This window comes from Coregonus clupeaformis, chromosome 13 (genome assembly GCF_020615455.1).
Source record: "Coregonus clupeaformis isolate EN_2021a chromosome 13, ASM2061545v1, whole genome shotgun sequence".
Lineage (NCBI taxonomy): Eukaryota > Metazoa > Chordata > Actinopteri > Salmoniformes > Salmonidae > Coregonus > Coregonus clupeaformis.
In genome coordinates, this window is record NC_059204.1 from 54703222 (window position 1) to 54724124 (window position 20903).

The window sequence follows — 20903 nt, forward strand, 5'->3', positions numbered from 1 at the left end:
ATGGGTTATTGTGGCAAAGGATAAATGCTCACTAACAGGAATGTAAACAAATTTGTTCACAACATTTAAGAGAAATAAGCATTTTGTGCATATGGAACATTTCTGTGATCTTTTATTTTAGCTCATGAAACATGGGACCAACACAACATGTTGCGTTTATATTTATGTTCAGTGTAGATACATCTCTTTGAAGCCAACTGTTAAGAATAACTTTGGCTTTCCAGAAATTGTTTTCATGATTCGATTTTTCACACGCATCACTGTCCTTTCTGACAAAAACTCCCAGATATGCAACTGTACTTTTTATATGGATATACTGTCTTTGACTCGACTCTCACTGCGCGACATACGTCATAAATGTAGTCACAAGGCGTGTGGGTATAGCCTCTCCTTGCACACTCACGACTTCCTACTTCGAACGCGCTTGCGGACTGAGTGTTAGGACCATGGCGGCAGTACGCAGTCTACTGGTGTCGGTAAAGCCAGACAGCGGTCCAGACCGCTCAGAATCGGACTCGGATTCAGACTCGGACCGAGATGCCCGTGAATCTGAACCGATGGAGGTGGAGGAGGGTGAACTCAAGGTGGAAGACATCCCCGTTAACCGGTCTTTGAAGGAATTGTTGCCGGTGAGGGATGTAGGCCTCACCAGATCGCGGGCTCGCGTACCTTCGGGGGCCTGTGAATATTGCCTTGTTATTGGAGGAGCTCAGCGTGCCTTAAGCTAGCAAGATAGCTAGCGGCTAGCTAGTGTTAGCCAGTGTAGCTAGTTGACATCCTCACCATACCTGTCTGTGTTGTTACAGTATATTGTTGGTTCTAGCGTAAGCAAGCTAACTTTACATATTTTATGACAAACAACGGTTATCTTAGCATTTAACTCTGCCTAACTACCGTTGGCTAGTTAATTCAATTGACGTTAAGTTTCATGACAGAAACCCCCTCGCTACATAGTTAATAATACAACGTACTAGTTAGTTAGCAAACTAATTTTAACGTCCCCAAGGACAGAGGTTTGGTGCTAGATCTTGCCACTTTCAATTTGCCAGCTTTTTTTTTTTTTAGGGGTGGGGGGTGTTGTATGATAGACTCAATGCACACCATCTTGTTTTGTCAACAGTCATTCATTGTAAAGAACAAACGTAAACTGTCAGCAATACATTGTTAGCTAGGCTACCCCACAGTAAGAAAGTGCGTCTAATGTACACATTTATTGACATTTAACCAGGACACAAGTCGCCGGTATGAGAACAAAGCTGGCACATTCATCACTGGAATCGATGTCACATCAAAGGTACAGTATTGTAACCATACCTGCAAGTGATCTGACAAACGTTTACACTAATACTAGTTCCATCACTCAAAAGTAAGAGGTTAAACTTTTAACTGCCATAACTGTGTGTTTGTTTGTTTCTAGGAGGCGATTGAGAGGAAGGAGAAGAGAGCGGAAAGGTTCCACTTCCGTGCAGAGGCCAACCTGGCCCAGAAGAATGTGGTGTTGGACAGAGACACCATGAAGAAAGGTAGATACACACACGTACAGTGCCTTCAGAAAGTATTCACACCCCTTGACTTATTCCACATTTTGTGTGGATTTCAAAATGGATTAAAATATGTATTTTTTCTCACCCATCTACACACAATACCCCATAATGACAAAGTGAAAACATGTTTTTGGAAATGTATTGAAAATGAAATACAGAAATATAATAAGTATTCACACCCCTGAGACAATACTAAGTAGAAGCAGCTTTGGTGGCGTTTACAGCTCTGAGTTCTTGGGTATGTCTGTTCACCTTTGTATATCTAGATTTGGGGATTTTCTCCCATTCTTCCTTGAAGATTTTCTCAAGCGCTGAACAGCAATCTTCAAGTCTTTCCAGATTTGTCAATGGATTCAATTTGTGTGATCAGACCACAAAATAATTTGCCTTATGATCTGTCTTTCATGTTTATTTTTTGCAAACTCCAGGCATGCCATCATGTGCATTTCTCAGGAGTGGCTTCCGTCTGGCCACTCCCATAAAGGCTAGATTGGTGAAGTGCTGTAGAGACGGGAAAACCTGCCAGAAGGACAACAATCTCAGCCTAGTTCTGTCAGTGGTCATTGGCTTCCTGGTCACCTCCCTGACCAAGGTCCTTCTTGCCCGGTTACTCAGTTTGGTTGGATGGTCAGCTCTAGGCAGTCTGGGTAGTTCCATTATTTTTCAATTTCCCAATGATAGAGACCACTGTGCTCTTGGAAACTTTCAACACTAGAAATTGTTTTATACCCTTCCCCAGATTTATGCCTCATCACAATTCTATCTCAGAGATCTACTGACATTTCCTTTGAACTTCATGGTATAGTTTCTGCTCTGACATGCACTGTCAACTGTGGGACCTTGTATAGATCGGTGTTTCTTTTCTAAATCATGTCCGAACAATTTAATTGACCACAGATGGACTCAAAGTAAATTGGATGCACCAGAACTCAATTTGGAGTGTCATAGCAAATAGGTGTGAATACTTATGTAAGTGAGATATTTCTGTATTTCATTTTCAATTAATGTTTTCACTTTGTCATGATGGGGTATTGTGTGTAAGTCTTCAATCCATTATGAATTCAGGCTGTAACACAACAATGTGTAAAGTAAAGGAGTATGAATACTTTCTGAAGGTACTGTATACACACACACAAAGTGCTGGATAAAGATGAAAGGTACACACTTACCCGGCTTTTTATCACTCACACTAGGGCTGTGACAAGTATCGCAATATTTGTTCCATGGCAAAAATGAAAACACGAAGCAGACTACTCTTTGGTCCTTTAAAAACCTACTGTATGTAAAATATTGTGTATTATAGCTTGGAAAATGAATACGTGTGACTGGATTACAACATCATGTTTTTTTCCAACATTAGTGCTGTTAAAGAAGTTAAATCCACTTCGTGTTTTGTTTCCTTGCCACGATACTTACAAATATGGCGATATTGGTATTGTCCCCGGCCCATTTCACACCTATGCACACACTGAATACACTCTCCCTCCCTTTCTCAGCCATCCCTAACTTGCGCCTGGAGGCATTGCACGTGGCGGGTGTTGATGATATGAGCACCCAGGATGTGTTTGGTTACTTTAAGGATTACCCTCCAGCACACATCGAGTGGATTGACGACACCTCCTGTGAGTAACACACACACACACACACACACACACAGAGGCGACTGACAAGTGGTCTGTTTTTAACAGGCCATTAAATATTGTTTCCTAGGTAATGTGGTGTGGCTGGATGATGTCACTTCCACCCGGGCTCTGATCAACATCAGCCGCATGCCTGACCCAGAGGTGGTTACCACGGAGACAGACCACACCAAAGAACCTGGTGATCCCACCCAGGAGAGCAAGGGTGAGTGTGCTGTGTGTCCATGTTCTGTTTGGAGTGTGTGTCCATGTTCCAATGTTCACTGTCTTTGTATGTCTTATGATTACATGTGGTGGGTAATTCTGTGTTGATGGTCAGGACTGCGACATGGTGTTTGTGGTCAGTGTGTGTTGTCAGTCATATGAGGCATGTACTTAATATGCTTTGTCACTGAGTGTTGCTTGCTGTTCTGTCTCAGCTCGCGGAGAACGAGACTCGGATGACGATGATGATGAAGAGGGAGAGGTGGATGAGGAGGAGAAAGAGATGGTGAAGGAGAATGAGGGGAAAGCCAGTGAGGGAGAGACTGAGAAGAAAACAGAACCTGAGACCACCCAGGTAAAACTGTGTGCAAGACTGGGTGTGTGGGGAAACGTTGCGTATTAGTTACCTGTATGTGTGTAGAAACTCTGCATGTTATTTACCTGTGTGTTTATTTGAGGTGGACCTGCTGTCTCAGGCAGAGAGTGAGTCTCTGCTCCGGAACGACCTACGACCAGCCATCAAACCCTTCAAGGGCAACAAACTCTTCCTGAGGTTGGCCACTCACGGTGAGAGACACACACACACACACACTAGGGTTCCCTAATGAAAATATGGCACTGGACATTTGACCGGTAGCATTTAAACTTACAGGACATTTGAGAAATTTACCGGACCCATATGCATTGGGTGCGTAACCTGATTAGTGCTCAGAATGACAGAAATCACATTTAGATTATGGTAATTAATCTTAATAGAACTTGCAAGTCTAGGGTGCAATGACGTGTGTCCTTACCGCGCACTTTGAATATGTTAGAATAACTGTCCACATTTACGTTGCCTCGGCCAACAAGACGAGTAACGAACAGCAAAATCACTAGCCTATGCATAGGCGGCGCGTGAGTTTCATGTTTAGGGAAGCACATTTTCACCATAAAAATACAACTTTATAATAAAGCATTCCATGTACAGTATCACCGCATTTGCAGACTTATGTAAGAGCCTACTATTCGTAATGTGATGAGTAGATTGGATAGTCATAATTTAGGCTAATATAACTCAATCACTGCTTGCAAAAAAATACATTTCAAAGCATGGCTGAGCACGTGGAGGCCTGGGCTATAGGCTATATCAGATACGCTTCTTTCTTTGCACAGGAAAAACACATTTCATGCAGTTCTACTACACTATGACTGGAGACATTAGCTGAATATTTTTTTATACAACTAATTAGAGGGTAGCCTACTCTGCTAACAAACAGATCAATAAAAACGACGTTGTTCATATAATAGGCCTACGAGAAGGGGAGACACAAATAGAATGACCTCCACCTAAACTGGAGGAGGAAATTATTGTCCAAAAACAAACTTTTTTTAAGTGACACTGACCTGACAATGATAAACAGTGAACATGCGAAGTGTGCACTCACTGGGGATATGGCCAATGCTCTCCACGGGTGCCAATAAGATAGGCTACAGGCCTACTGTTGGCTCAATTAAGTTGAGAATTTTGATAACTAAAAGACAGATTTAGTGTTCATTGTTTTCTTTTTACCACAATAGCCACTTGCTTTCCAAGCTATGTTTTCAAAATGCATACTGCCTCTAGCTCATTGTGACGTGCTGAGGAAGCCTGCCTTCTGTTGCCTATGCATTTGAATGGCAAATGGGAAGTGTGGATAAAGTCAAGGGGTCTGAATACTTTCCGAATCCACTATGTAATCTGTATCTCGCAATGTCTTGTATGCCTCGCAAATTCACCAAAGTAGCCAAAAGTTTGCCTCTTCCACTGGTTTTATTGAAATTACACATTTCCAAGGCCTTTATAGCCTGTTGTCTAGTTAGACTATTACCAGTTGAGAAATAAAAATAGTAGCTCTTTAATCATGGCCCAAAAACAATTTTTAACACACGATTGCATTTAGAATTGTTGCGCAATGGTTGGGCTTATAAAAGCGCTGTCAGATTCTCCGCTCAATGGCTCTGTATGTGGTGCGTGTGATAAGATGTGTAACGAATTTACACAGACGCGCCAATTCAATTCCACTAAATTATTCAAGTTAACCCATAGTCCAATAAGCATGACTGGTCAAATGTATTTCCATCAATGTATAGGCTGAAAAGCATTATTTTATTATTATTGTTTCAGACAATTGGCCGGTGCCAATTTTATTTATCGGCATTTCTATTTTTTTAAAGGCCAAAAGCAGGCTATACCGGCTAATGGAAACCCTGCCACACACTACACATACAGTTACAACTAGCTAAATACACATTACACACTAGGGGTGAGAACGCGAAATTGGGATCCTTAACGTTAAGACAAATCCCAAATCATATTTAAGAAAAAAAAAAGGGCAGTTATCACAAAACATTATTTTCCGTGTTATAGTGTAACTAGACAACAGGCTATAAAGGCCTGGGAAATGTGTAATTTCAATTAAACCAGAGAGGAAGAGACTCTAGGCTACTTTGGTGAATTTGCATACAAGACATTGCGAGATACAGATTACATACAGTGCATTCGGAAAGTATTCAGACCCCTTGACTTTTTCCACGTTTTGTTACGTTACAGCCTTATTGTAAAAATGGATTGAATTGTTTTCCCCCCCCTCGTCAACAGTTTATGATATTTTTGCAGATGTAAAAATAAATAAATAAAATATGACATTTACATAAGTATTCAGACCCTTTACTCAGTACTTTGTTGAAGCACCTTTGGCAGTGATTACAGCCTCAAGTCTTCTTGGGTATGACGCTACAAGCTTTGCACACCTGTATTTGGGGAGTTTCTCCCATTCTTCTCTGCAGATCCTATCAAACTCTGTCAGGTGGGATGGGGAGCGTCGCTGCACAGCTATTTTCAGGTCTCTCCAGACATGTTCGATCAGGTTCAAGTCCGGGCTGGGCCACTCAAGGACATTCAGAGACTTGTCCCGAAGCCACTCCTGCGTTGTCTTGGCTGTGTGCTTAGTGTCGTTGTCCTGTTGGAAGGTGAACCTTCACCCCAGTCTGAGGTCCTGAGCGTTCTGGAGTAGGTTTTTTTATCAAGGATCTCTCTGTACTTTGCTCTGTTAATCTTTCCCTCGATCCTGATTAGTCTCCCAGTTCCTGCTGCGGAAAAACATCCCCACAGCATGATGGTAATAGTAATCCTTCTACCCCCTAAAAAAAAAAAAGGGTGGTTGTCCCACTGGCTATCATAAGTTGAATGCACCAATTTGTAAGTCGCTCTGGATAAGAGCGTCTGCTAAATGACGGAAATGTAATGGTGCCACCACCATGCTTCACAGTAGGGATGGTGCCAGGTTTCCTCCAGACGTGATGTTTGGCATTCAGGCCAGAGAATCTTGTTTCTCATGGTCTGAGAGTCCTTTAGGTGCCTTTTGGCAAACTCCAAGCGGGCTGTCATGCCTTTTACTGAGGAGTGGCTTCCATCTGGCCACTCTACCATAAAGGCCTGATTGGTGGAGTGCTGCAGAGATGGTTGTACTTCTGGAAGGTTCTTCCATCTCCACAGAGGAACTCTGTCAGAGTGACCATCGGGTTCTTGGTCACCTCCCTGACCAAGGCCCTTCTCCCTGAGTGCTCAGTTTGGCTGGGCGGTCAGCTCTAGGAATAGTCTTGGTGGTTCCAAACTTCTTCCATTTAAGAATGATGGAGGTCACTGTTTCTTGACCTTTAATGCTGCAAAAATGTTTTGGTACCCTTCCCCAGATCTGTGCCTCGACACAATCCTGCCTTCGACCTCATGGCTTGGTTTTTGCTCTGACATGCACTGTCAACAGTGGGACCTTATATAGACAGGTGTGTGCCTTTCCAAATAATGTCGAATCAATTGAATTTACCACAAGTGGACTCCAATCATGTTGTAGAAACATCAAGGATGATCAATGGAAACAGGATGCACCTAAGCTCAATTTCGAGTCTCATAGCAAAGGGTCTGAATACTTATGTAAAATAAGTCATATTTTTTATTAGCAAACATTTCAACAAACCTGTTTTCAGTTTGTCATTATGGGGTATTGTGTGTGGATTGATTAATTTGTATTTATTTAATTTTAGAATACGGCTGTAACATAACAAAATGTGGATGGGAAAGGGTCTGAATACTTTCCGAATGCACTGTATCTACAGAAATAAGACAGATCCTGCTTCTGTTGCCTGTTTTGAGTGTTTAATAGCCTACTGATTCCGTGAGCACAAAGACTCACGCAACAATTTCGCAAATGTGGCTGTTTTTAATCGTTGCTATGCTGTAATAAAGTCTTTACTTTTTTTTCTTCTTCGTTAGAACAGCCTCTGGTATTAATAATTTATTTAGTGTTTACACTGTTCCAAATTGTCCGAAATTATATTTATAAAAATAACCCTCCTTTTTCCTTGATCTCCTCCTTATTGTTTATTATTATGATCATCATTATAATAATAAGTAATGTCATTATCATTAGTAGGCGTAATATAACTGCCTTGTATAACCACCATCGAGCTGTAGGCCTAAGAGTGCATCCTGTTTAGGCTTAATACCATAACTTACTTAGGCCTATATTTCAATATTTATATAGGCTACTGTATCAATCATTTATTTGTTAATGTCATCACACAGCATACCAGTCATTCATGATGTGAAATGCAATTAAGCATTTTAGTTTTTAAATAACTAAGCGACCATTGAATAATGAGCATTTTAGTCTTTGCTGTAATGAAGGCTTTACAAAAAAACTTTACAACAGTCTCTGGTACGCTTATGATTTATTTAGTGTTTACATTGTTTCTGAACGGTCAGAAAAATGAAATTGTAATCTAACAGCACCTGTTTGTCACATATATAAGCAGTGCTTGCTCCTTACCTTCTCGTTCTTGGTCTCTAGTATTTTCCACAACTAGTCAAATTTATTCCACACATCTGACTTCCGCTTTACCTCCTGCGCAAACAGTAAACATTCCCCCGTTTCAAGTTTGTCGTGTCCTCTGCATCCATTTTGCTGTTACGGTGTTCAGAGTTTGTTATAACCAATTTATTGATGTGATTATGATATGCTATAGGTCAGGCCCTATTGGTAAATTAGGGATTTCAGTAACAACCTTTAATTCAGAAATGGCTGCAGCTTCAGCAACACGGACAGCGCTATACACACTGTAGGTGTGGTGGTTGCTGCATCAGGGAGGAGAGATATAGTACCAGTCAAAAGTTTGGACACGCCTACTCATTCCAGGGTGTCTTTATTTTTACTATTTTCTACATAATAATAGTGAAGATATCAAAACTATGAAATAACACATATGGAATCATGTAACCAAAAAAGTGTTAAACAAATCAAAATATGTTATTTGAGATTCTTCAAAGTAGCCACCCTTTACCTTGATGACAGCTTTGCACACTCTTGGCATTCTCTCAACCAGCTTCATGAGGTAGTCACCTAGAATGCATTTCAATTAACAGATGTGCTTTAAGTTATTTTGTGGAATTTCTTTCCTTCTTAATGCGTTTCAGCCAATCAGTTATGTTGTGACAAGGTAGGGGTGGTATACAGAAGATACCCCTATTTGGTAAAAGACCAAGTCCATATTTATGGCAAGAACAGCTCAAATAAGCAAAGAGAAACGACAGTCCATCATTACTTTAAGACATGAAGGTCAGTTAATCCGGAAAATGTCAAGAACTTTGAATGTTTCTTGAAGTGCAGTCGCAAAAACCATCAAGCGCTATGATGAAACTGGCTCTCATGAGGACCGCCACAGGAAAGGAAGCCCCAGACTTACCTCTGCTGCAGAGGATAACTGCACCTCAGATTGCAGCCCAAATAAATGCTTCACCGAGTTCAAGTAACAGACCCATCTCAACATCAACTTTTCAGAGGAGACTGTGAATCAGGCCTTCCTGGTCGAATTGCTGCAAAGAAACATTACATTTACATTTTAGTCATTTAGCAGACGCTCTTATCCAGAGCGACTTACAGTTAGTGAATGCATACATGTTTTTTTGTTTTTTTATTCATACTGACCCCCCGTGGGAAACGAACCCACATCCCTGCCGGCCAAACCCTCCCCTACCTTGGACGACGCTGGACCAATTGTGCGCCACCCATGGGTCTCCCGGTCACGGCCGGCTGCGACAGAGCCTGGACTTGAACCAGGATCTCTAGTGCCTTAGACCACTGCACCACTCGGGAAACCACTACTAAAGGACACATATAAGATGAGACTTGCTTGGGCCAAGAAACACGAGCAATGGACATTAGACCGGTGGAAAGTCCAAATGAGATTTTTGGTTCCAACCGCCGTGTCTTCGTGAGAGTAGGTGAACGGATGATCTCCGCATGTGTGGTTCCCCCCCGTGAAGCATGGAGGTGTGATGGTGGGGGGTGCTTTGCTGGTGACACTGTCAGTGATTTATTTCATATTCAAGGCACACTTAACCAGCATGGCTACCACAGCATTCTGCAGCGATACGCCAGCTCATCTGGTTTGGGCTTAGTGGGAATATCATTTGTTTTTCAACAGGACAATGACCCAAAACACACCTCCAGGCTGTGTAAGGGCTACAGTGAGGGAAAAAAGTATTTGATCCCCTGCTGATTTTGTACGTTTGCCCACTGACAAATAAATGATCAGTCTATAATTTTAATGGTAGGTTTATTTGAACAGTGAGAGACAGAATAACAACAACAAAATCCAGAAAAATGCATGTCAAAAATGTTATCAATTGATTTGCATTTTAATGAGGGAAATAAGTATTTGACCCTCTCTCAATCAGAAAGATTTCTGGCTCCCAGGTTTCTTTTAAACTGGTAACGAGCTGAGATTAGGAGCACACTCTTAAAGGGAGTGCTCCTAATCTCAGTTTGTTACCTGTATAAAAGACACCTGTCCACAGAAGCAATCAATCAGATTCCAAACTCTCCACCATGGCCAAGACCAAAGAGCTCTCCGAGGATGTCAGGGACAAGATTGTAGACCGACACAAGGCTAGAATGGGCTCTAAGACCATCGCCAAGCAGCTTGGTGAGAAGGTGACAACAGTTGGTGCGATTATTCGCAAATGGAAGAAACACAAAAGACCTGTCAATCTCCCTCGGCCTGGGGCTCCATGCAAGATCTCACCTTGTGGAGTTGCAATGATCATGAGAACGGTGAGGAATCAGCCCAGAACTACACGGGAGGATCTTATCAATGATCTCAAGGCTTCTGGGACCATAGTCACCAAGAAAACAATTGGTAACACACTACGCCGTGAAGGACTGAAATCCTGCAGCGCCCGCAAGGTCCCCCTGCTCAAGAAAGCACATATACAGGGCCGTCTGAAGTTTGCCAATGAACATCTGAATGATTCAGAGGAGAACTGGGTGAAAGTGTTGTGGTCAGATGAGACCAAAATCGAGCTCTTTGGCATCAACTCAACTCGCCATGTTTGGACGAGGGGGAATGATGCCTATGACCCCAAGAACATCATCCCCACCGTCAAACATGGAGGTGGAAACATTATGCTTGTGGGTGTTTTTCTGCTAAGGGGACAGGACAACTTCACCGCATCAAAGGGACGATGGACGGGGCCATGTACCGTCAAATCTTGGGTGAGAACCTCCTTCCCTCAGCCAGGGCATTGAAAATGGGTCGTGGATGGGTATTCCAGCATGACAATGACCCAAACCCCACGGACAAGGCAACAAAGGAGTGGCTCAAGAAGAAGTACATTAAGGTCCTGGAGTGGCCTAGCCAGTCTCCAAACCTTAATCCCATAGAAAATCTGTGGAGGGAGCTGAAGGTTCGAGTTGCCAAACATCAGCCTCAAAACCTTAATGACTTGGAGAAGATCTGCAAAGAGGAGTGGAACAAAATCCCTCCTGAGATGTGTGCAAACCTGGTGGCCAACTACAAGAAACGTCTGACCTCTGTGATTGCCAACAAGGGTTTTGCCACCAAGTACTAAGTCATGTTTTGCAGAGAGGTCAAATACTTATATCCCTCATTTAAAATGCAAATCAATTGTTTTTCTGGATTTTTTTGTTGTTATTCTGTCTCTCACTGTTCAAATAAACCTACCATTAAAATTATAGACTGATCATTTATTTGTCAGTGGGTAAACTTACAAAATCAGCAGGGGATCAAATACTTTTTTCCCTCACTGTATTTGACCAAGAAGGAGAGTGATGGAGTGCTGCATCAGATGACCTGGCCTCCACAATCACCTTACCTCAACCCAATTGAGATAGTTTGGGATGAGTTGGAAAAGCAGCCAACAAGTGCTAAGCATATGTGGGAACTCTTTCAAGGCACACTTAACCAGCATGGCTACCACAGCATTCTGCAGTGATACGCCATCCCATCTGGTTCGCGCTTAGTGGGACTATCATTTGTTTTTCAACAGGACAATGACCCAAAACACATCTCCAGGCTGTGTAAGGGCTATTTGACCAAGGAGAGTGATGGAGTGCTGCATCAGATGACCTGGCCTCCACAATCACCCAACCTCAACCCAATTGAGATGGTTTGGGATGAGTTGGACCGCAAAGTGAAGGAAAAGCAGCCAACAAGTGCTAAGCATATGTGGGAACTCTTTCAAGACTGTTGGAAAAGCATTTTTCATGAACCTGGTTGAGTGAATGCCAAGAGTGTGCAAAGCTGTCATCAAGGCAAAGGGTGGCTACTTTGAAGAATCTCAAATATAACATATTTTGATTTGTTTAACACTTTTTTTGGTTACTACATGATTCCATATGTGTCATTTCATAGTTTTGATGTCTTCACTATTATTCTACAATGTAGAAAATTGTAAAAAATAAAGAGAAACCCTTGAATGAGTAGGTGTGTCCAAACTTTTGACTGGTACTATATATTATTTTTTGGTTTAAAAAAATATTTCCCCTAACCCTGCCAGCCCTCCACTAATTGGAGTAAACTAATGGACAACAACACTTAGGCTTCTACTTCCAGCTTATATATACATTTTACGGACACAGTATGTTTTACATTAGTTATCTTTTATTTTTTATATACAGTGCCTTCGGAAAGTATTCAGACCCCTTGACCTTTTCCACATTGTTACATTACAGCCTTATTCTAAAATTGATTAAATAAAACTATTTCCTCATCAATCTACACACAATACCCCATAATGACAAAGCGAAAACAGGTTTTTTGAAAATTTACAACAGAAATACCTTATTTACATAAGTATTCAGACCCTTTGCTACGAGACTCGAAATTGAGCTCAGGTGCATCCTGTTTCCATTGATCATCCTTGAGATGTTTCTACAACTTGATTGGAGTCCACTTGTGGTAAATTCAATTGATTGGACATGATTTCGAAAGGCACACACCTGTCCTATAGAAGGTCTTAAAGTTGACAGTGCGTGTCAGAGCAGAAACCAAGCCATGAGGTCGAAGGAATTGTCCGTAGAGCTCCGAGACAGGATTGTGTCGAGGCACAGATCTGGGGAAGGTTACCAAAACATTTCTGCAGCATTGAAGGTCCCCAAGAACACAGTGGCCTCCATAATTCTTAAATGGAAGTTTGGAACCACCAAGACTCTTCCTAGTGCTGACCGCCCGGCCAAACTGAGCAATCGGGGGAGAAGGGCCTTGGTCAGGGAGGTGACCAATAACCCAATGGTCACTCTGACAGAGATCCAGAATTCCTCTGTGGAGATGGGAGAACCTTCCAGAAACACAACCATATCTGCAGCACTCCACCAATCAGGCCTTTTATGGTAGAGTGGCCAGACGGAAGCCACTCCTCAGTAAAAGGCACATGACAGCCCACTCGAGTTTGCCAAAAGGCACCCAAAGGACTCTCAGACCATGAGAAACAAGATTCTCTGGTGTGATGAAACCAAGATTGAACTCTTTGGCCTGAATGCCAAGCGTCACGTCTGGAGGAAACCAGGCACCGCTCATCACCTGGCCAATACCAATACCATCCGGTGAAGCGTGGTGGTAGCAGTATCATGCTGTGGGAAGGTATTTCAGCGGCAGGGAAAGGGAGACTTGTTAGGATAGAGGGAAAGATGAAGGGAGCAAATTACAGAGAGATCCTTGATGAAAACCTGCTCCAGAGCGCTCAGGACCTCAGACTGGGGTGAAGGTTCACCTTCCAACAGGACAACGACCCTAAGCACACAGCCAAGACAACGCAGGAGTGGCTTCGGGACAAGTCTCTGAATGTCCTTGAGTGGACCAGCCAGAGCCCGGACTTGAACCCGATCTAACATCTCTGGAGAGACCTGAAAATAGCTGTGCAGCGACACTCCCCATCCAACCGGACAGAGCTTGAGAGGATCTGCAGAGAAGAATGGGAGAAACTCCCCAAATACAGGTGTGCCAAGCTTGTAGCGTCATACCCAAGAAGACTTGAGGCTGTAATTGCTGCCAAAGGTGCTTCAACAAAGTACTGCGTAAAGGGTCTGAATACTTATGTAAATATTATATTTCCGGTTTTTGTTTTGTCATTATGGGGTGTGTGTGTGTAGATTGAGGGAGGGAAAAACCAATTTAATCCATTTTAGAATAAGGCTGTAACTTAACAAAACGTGGAAAAAGTGAAGGGGTCTGAATACTTTCCGAATGCACTCTAAGTTGAAATTATTGTGGCACAAATTTAGGAGCACAATGAAAATGAGTGTTTTTAATTAAAAAAAAAAAAAAAGTTTTTTTGAAGTGTTCCATGCTAAATCAAACACAATGTACCCCCAAATATTTGAGTCATTAGGTGAGAAAATGGGTTAATTCTCAAATGCTCTGTGTGACCCCCACCCGCCAATGTGGCTGGTGAAATAATATTTAATCCATTTTGAATTCAGGCTGTAACACAACAAAATGTGGAATAAGTCAAGGGCTGTGAATACTTTCTGAAGGCACTGTATTAGGATTGTGACAGTTTCTTTCTGTGTGTTCAGGTGATAAGAAGGAGCTGGGTGCTGCGAGGAAGAGCAGATATTACATGAAGTACGGCAACCCCAACTACGGAGGCATGAGGGGCATCCTCAGCAACTCCTGGTAACAACACGCGCGGATGCTTCCTTGCGCCAACACTCATTTATTCATTCATACATGCTGGCTAGGCACCCTGTGGTGCGTCTCCATGGCGATTCAGGGGGACAGTGCGCTAAACCAGGGGTTCCCAGACTTTTTTCACTCAGGCCCCCCTTCCAGCATTGGCAAATATCTTGCGCCCAGTCTTTCTATGGGCACAAGCACTGTTCATGAAACACACTTCACACCCCTCTTGTTGGCGGAGAGAAAATGTTGTAGGTTTAAAGTTAATTTCCTGCAATTCTACACATTTTGTCATGGGTTTCAGAGAAAATGTTGCAGTTGTAAAGCAAATGTTCCTGCTATTTGATACATTTTGCCACATCTAATGTGTATTCATGTGATATTTGAGTGACAACCATTACAACAAAATCTATGGGCTAAAAAACCTAGCGAAAAACCATTAGCTGACATGGGCTAGTTGATCTGGACATTTCTGACAAGTTATAAATAGATCTCTAAGGTATGCAATAACTGACATGATGAGGAAAATTGATGCACTACCCAATTTTGAAATTGCACCTTGTGCATTCCACTATTACAACGTTCAAGAGTATTTTGAAAGCTGGACTGAGTTCCTTAAATGTTTTACTTTCATTTATTTGTGCCAAACCATCATGGTACAGCCAGATCCTCATCACCACCATGGCTGACTGGAACTGATATGTTGCTCCTTTGGTCTCTTTCACTCACTTTTCCCTTACACTTTCTTTCACTTTTTCTATGTCTGCACCTTCCTGTTATCAGAAAACAACAACAACAATAGTAGTACTATGTTTGTCGTCCGCTACTTGAACACAGATGTCATTCTTCCCCCTCTCTTTTTCACTTTTCTCTCTCCCTTTTTATTCCCCTCTGTCCTTTTCTCTACTTCTCATCGGTTTTCCCTGATTTTATTTTTTCAGTTTATTTTCCCCTTTGACCCCTTTCCATCAGGAAAAAAGACATGCTGGTTAGTCGAACGCTCAAATTAAGATCTGGACCGCGAAGCCAGTTCCACTGTTTTTAAAAATGTATTCTTCCCCTCGAATCAGGGACTGATGTTAGACTGAAGGGTTGAAGTATATGGGTGGGTATGTTGATGCTAATGTCTCTGTCACCTTCTGCAGGAAGAGACGGTATCACACGCGCAGAATCGTGAGCAAGAGCAAGAAACCCCTCATAGGGGACAGCATGGGACACACATCACCCTATACACACAGACATTCTGGTAAGAACACACTCTACCCTACAGACACTTAGGTGGGAACACCCACACAAACATTTGCAACTGCCATGCGCTAACATTCATTTACAGATCCCCTGTGGTAATCTGTGACTTCCTCCCTGTCTCGCTCCTCTATCCTCTTCCTCTCCTTTCTCCCCCATCTCTCTCCAGCTGACCTAGTCAACCTGCCAGAAGAACCAATAGAGGAAGAAGAGGAGGAAGAGGAGGACATGGACTCAGACGACAGGGTGGTGGAGTACAAGGAGAAGGGGGAGAGAGGGAGGGAAAGGGAGGGAGGGCGGGGTGCGGGAGGTCCAGGGGTGGCCCTGCGGAGTCGTTTGGGCAGGCCCTCGTCTTCCCCCTCTGTCTCGTCAGACTCAGACGAAATGGACTATGACCTGGAGCTCAAGATGATCTCAACCCCCTCCCCCAAGAAGAGCATGAAGATGACCATGTACGCAGACGAGGTCGAGACCAACCTCAAGACTATACGGTCAGTGGGTGTGTGTGGTGGACGAAAGTGTGTGTGGAGATGGGTGATATGACCATGATGACCAACCTCAGGGGCCTACAGTGTGGGTTTGTGTGTATGTGTGCAGAATGTGGACCTTTTGACGTAGGTAAACGTAGTAAATTAATAGTTGATGTTCTCCGTGTCTGTTCTTCAGACACTCTTCTGTTCGCAGTGACAGCGGCTCGGGGGGTAGTGGCGTCCGGAACAGGATCGGTGGTGGAGGAGGAGGAAGTGGAGGATCGGTGGGAGGGACCAAAAGCAGTGCAGTGGAGAAAGTGATGGATGTGAGGCAGCTATTGGAGGAGAAAAGACAGAGCCAAACCCAGCACAGACAGCGCGCCCCTGTGGCCAGTAGTGGAAAAACGGGTCAGTTATCCACCACTCTACACGGTCAATATCAATGTAATCTAGTTCCAAGACATTTCCGAGTCTGCTGGACCAACACATTCAACTTGGCCTTTGTTAACCAATACAGAAAGATCGGGAGAAACTCTCCATGCATTGGCATTGGGCTTAATGGGCTTAATCTACCAACCAATCATCTCCCACAACGCCTTCCCCCTAAAGGCGTCCGCATGCTTCCCAGCCGAAACAGTTCGGAAGAGTTCATGCATATATTATGACAACATTTTTGTTCATTTGGGCTTCGGTAAGGGTTTTTTGGGCGATTCGGGCACACCATTTTTTTTTCTGGAGGCAAGATGAAGTCTACGCCCCTTCGTCTGTGATTCTTAAGTAAAGTATTTCTTGTCAATCAACGAGAGACGACTCGTTTTCATGCACATTTGTTAATTGAGAAATATAGCACCAAACATCTTAGTTAGTGCGACTAAGATCTCCTTGGCAAAACGTATCAATTAATGACAGATTCCTTTAGATAAATTCTGACAGTACTATTGATGCTTTTTTTTAAATTTGCAAGCGAAGGTCTTTTAAAGGGAGTATGCGAGCACACACAGAGTTCGGCTAGGCACCAGCCAAACTGAAGCATGTTGACGCCTTAACCCTCCACGCCTCGCAGTCTTGTGATTCTCAACAAATGTAATCATGACATACTTTACTCAGTAAGGTCACTCCCATAGACTGACAGTGTTACGAAAATGATGGAGTAGTATTCCGTGTGTTGTGATTCTGGATGGTCAGATGGCTAGCAACAATGACAAGAAGCTGCCATGTTGTGGAGTCGTAGGTGGCTCGTTTCAGCTGGTTGTATCTTGTTATTGATACAATGTCTTGTTTCGGAGGTGTTTTGACTCTTGTCACATCTATGCTAATATGGATGTAATGATTCAAAGGTACACATCGATCCCCCGATTCAAACGTTTAAGATATGAGTGCACTGGTCTGCGGGACCCCAAAACGATCCAAATGTAGAATGCATTGGTCAGAAAATCGATTCAAACCTTACTAATTGCCGGTTCACTAAACATTTTCTCAAATTACTTTCTTTCTACCTTCCGAAAATACCTAATCTTTCAATGTCGAACTGCATGTAATTATGTTGACAGTCATTAATCTACAAGTCATTTTGAATGCCGAACAAACCTTACTGAGAGGTAGGCCTATTCCTGATCTGGTGCATCTGCGCGTCACTTTAAGCGTTCATGTGTTTGTAAAATGGCTTGCGCAATATTAGGCTTTATTAGTTGAGCGACAACCAATGTAATTTGCTAGGTTATTTTAAATCAAATGCGCTGAAAATTGTGTTTTACTGGAATAAAAGTAGCCTAAGCTACCAACGGAGACAACTCATCTGGCTATAGGTAGGCTACATGCTGATCGAGGATTACATTACATTTTATTTTGATTGTTCAGGTTCATCATCATCAATAGTTTTGGTCGTTTTGCCTGGAACAATCGTGTATATATAAAGTTGATAATTTCATAACGAGGAAATCAGAAGCTCACTCAGTCTGTCAAAAGTCTAAACCATTCGATTATGAGACGGGTGAAATCCAAAATTGTGCTATATATTAATTGGCTATGTCATAGCTAATTGTTAAAGATAAATATTGATACATGACTAGCTATAACACTTTTAATCTGCAAAAATGACAGTTAGTGGGGGATTTCAGATCAAAGGGGGGGAGAGAACGCAAACATTGTCCCCCCTAACTGATAGTGGGTGGTAGATGCCCAGTTTCCCTTATGGCTTAGCTCCGGTGCCTACATACACCATAGACATATACTGTACTTAATTTACACACACACCAAAGTCAGCTCAGACAGATCCAGCTCAGAGACCCAGCTCATGAGCTCCATCAGCAACCGATGGAAAATGAATGTGTTTATGCAACAAATGTTAGTGCACCGAATCGCATCGATTCATCCCTCTAATCAAACGAACACGTATCGTTCCTGTATCGTATCGGCGCCCATGTGTCTAGATACGCATCGAATCATCTTGAATGGGAAAGATGCACATTCCTAGTAACAATGTATTTGAGGGACAACAAATGCTCATTGTGCAAATTTATTTGTTTTCAATAAGGATTTGGAGAACTATAGTTTCCATGTTGCCAACAATCCTTTGATTCTAAGCCAACCCTCCCTGTTTTGCTCCACGGTTGCTATACAACCCACACGTCTAAAGAATTCTGTGGTCACTCCCACTTAGGCCAACTTTGAATCGTTGATGTCCCAGACTTATGTGCGCAATATCCTGGGAACCAGGGTAATCTCAATGACGTGGTATAATATTTTTTCTGGTTTGTGTGTGTATAGTGTATTTAACCTTGTGTTGTGTGTAGATGTGAGGCAGAGGTTAGGGAAGAGACCGTACTCTCCTGAGAGACGACACTCCGCCTCCCCTGTCGCCTCCCGAGACTCACCCCCTCCCCGAGAGCAAATCACAGACGTGCACAGCCGACTGGGCGTGGCCAAACAAGACGCCCACGGCCTCTACTCTGATTCGTCCAAAGACGGGAAATCGAGTAAGGAAGAAAAACAGATCTCCATCTACTGCTATTAGTCAATAATGCTGTAAGTTTGTTGAAAAGAGACACAAAGTGCTTTAATATTGATCCCCCCCCTTCTCGCTCCCTCCCCCCAGGTCGTCTGTGGAGCAGGCTCGGCCCCTCCTCCCATAAGGGTGACGTTCCCGAGCGGAAGCCTTCCAGTCGCCGTGCGGGATCGGGATCAGCCAGCTCCAGGTTGGGGGGACGGGGGCGGGAAGGAGAAGAGGAAAATGAGGAGGAGGACGACTCTGCACTGCAGAAGGTGTGGGGGGCCTTGATCAAACAGAAGGAACAGCAGACCCACACGATGAAGAAGAGTCGGCTTGACAACCTGCCCTCGCTACAGATTGAGATCAGCCGGGAGAGCAGTAACGGATCTGACTCAGACTCCTGAGAGACCGAGGGGGAGAGAGAAAGAGTGGAAAGTGTGTGTGGATTTGGTCATGCCTTCATCTAGAGCAGAAAGGTGACTATCCACCCCCGCCCTCTTCTTGAGTTACCTCTCTTTCTCGGTCTCTGGAGGACTCTTTTGATCCTTGGGCCCCCGTCACTGTGGCCTGGTCCATTGTACAAACACAAATAAAATACTCTTTATGAAGAGAAACAAGAAAATAAACTGGACAGAATTGTAAAAAGACTGATGTGAGATGTTCTGTTTGTCAGGACAGGAGGCCATTTTGTTTTTGTATTACATTATCTCTATATTGTTCTGATAACCTGTTCCCATGACATTTCACCCTCAGATAGCCTACCTACACGTCATGTCCAATCGTTATGAGCAATATAAATGTCTCTCTAACATCCTGTGAAGTTGACTACAAAGAACTGTGACCGAGAGTAAGAGGCAGATACTGAGCTCTCTCCCTCTGTTTCTCTGTGTGTTGATCCTGACACTATCGTATGTGGTATCTGTGTGACTTTGAACAACAACATATTTGGTTTGTGGCATTTTTTTCCTTCTGGGGCCATAGAGAAGACCACACCAGATTATTCGATTCTCTACTGAAAGGTTTTGTACTTTGACTGTTGGGATTATGTGCAAATGGCCAACATTGCTAATATTATGTTATTGTAGGTGGAAAAGCCTAATTGCGTGCCAAATGGAACCCTATTCCCTATGTAGTACACTACTCTTGACCAGGGACCATAGGGCTCTGGTCAAAAGTAGTGCACTACAGTGGAGGCTGCTGAGGGGAGAACGTCTCATAATAATGGCCGGCACGTAGCAAATGGAATGGCATCAAACACCTGGAAACCATGTGTTTGGTGTATTTGATACCATTCCACAGACTCTGCTCCAGTCATTACCACGAGCCCGTTCTCCCCAATTAAGGTGCCACCAACCTCCTGTGGGGCACTATGTAGGGAATAGGGTGCCATTTGATAGCAAACCTACATTCCCCGACGGAAAACAAATTGATTTAATTAAGGCGTCTGCAGAAATAAAGAGATTTATTGTCTTGTTACTGCTTGTCTTGTTACCATTACCAAATGTTTATTTCACCTGGTAAATTGATAGAGAATACACCCCAAAAAAAATAGTTGCAGTGTAGGGGTGGTTCCCAGTTTAAAGTAGGGAGGCCTGAGGCTTTGACCAGCTCTAAACGAACACTGTAAAAGGGCCAAGACCCACAGGCACCAACTGACTGCATCAACTCAGCTCCAACTACACTGACCTTGCATTTTACAGTTTTGCTAACCTGAAACAAGCCGGTATGAATTGGGCACACCACTACGGTGCAGTTGACAAAGGGTGTCTTCCTAGTGAATGGCTTTCCTCACAACAAAGGAGCAGATGAGTTGGTTGAA

At 43.1% G+C, this 20903-nt stretch overlaps 1 protein-coding gene across 1 annotated transcript; it reads left to right on the plus strand.

Moving 5' to 3' along the window:
* Window positions 1-384: 384 nt before the first annotated feature.
* On the plus strand, window positions 385-19731 carry ncbp3 (nuclear cap binding subunit 3). The gene is made up of 13 exons (XM_041894622.1): window positions 385-629; window positions 1229-1294; window positions 1418-1523; window positions 3041-3166; window positions 3255-3389; window positions 3604-3743; window positions 3847-3955; window positions 14281-14380; window positions 15526-15626; window positions 15795-16116; window positions 16292-16503; window positions 18888-19070; window positions 19190-19731. Exons 1-13 carry the CDS (start codon window positions 447-449, stop codon window positions 19486-19488), a joined length of 2082 nt encoding a protein of 693 aa, XP_041750556.1. The 5' UTR covers window positions 385-446; the 3' UTR covers window positions 19489-19731.
* The last annotated feature ends 1172 nt before the right edge of the window (window positions 19732-20903 follow it).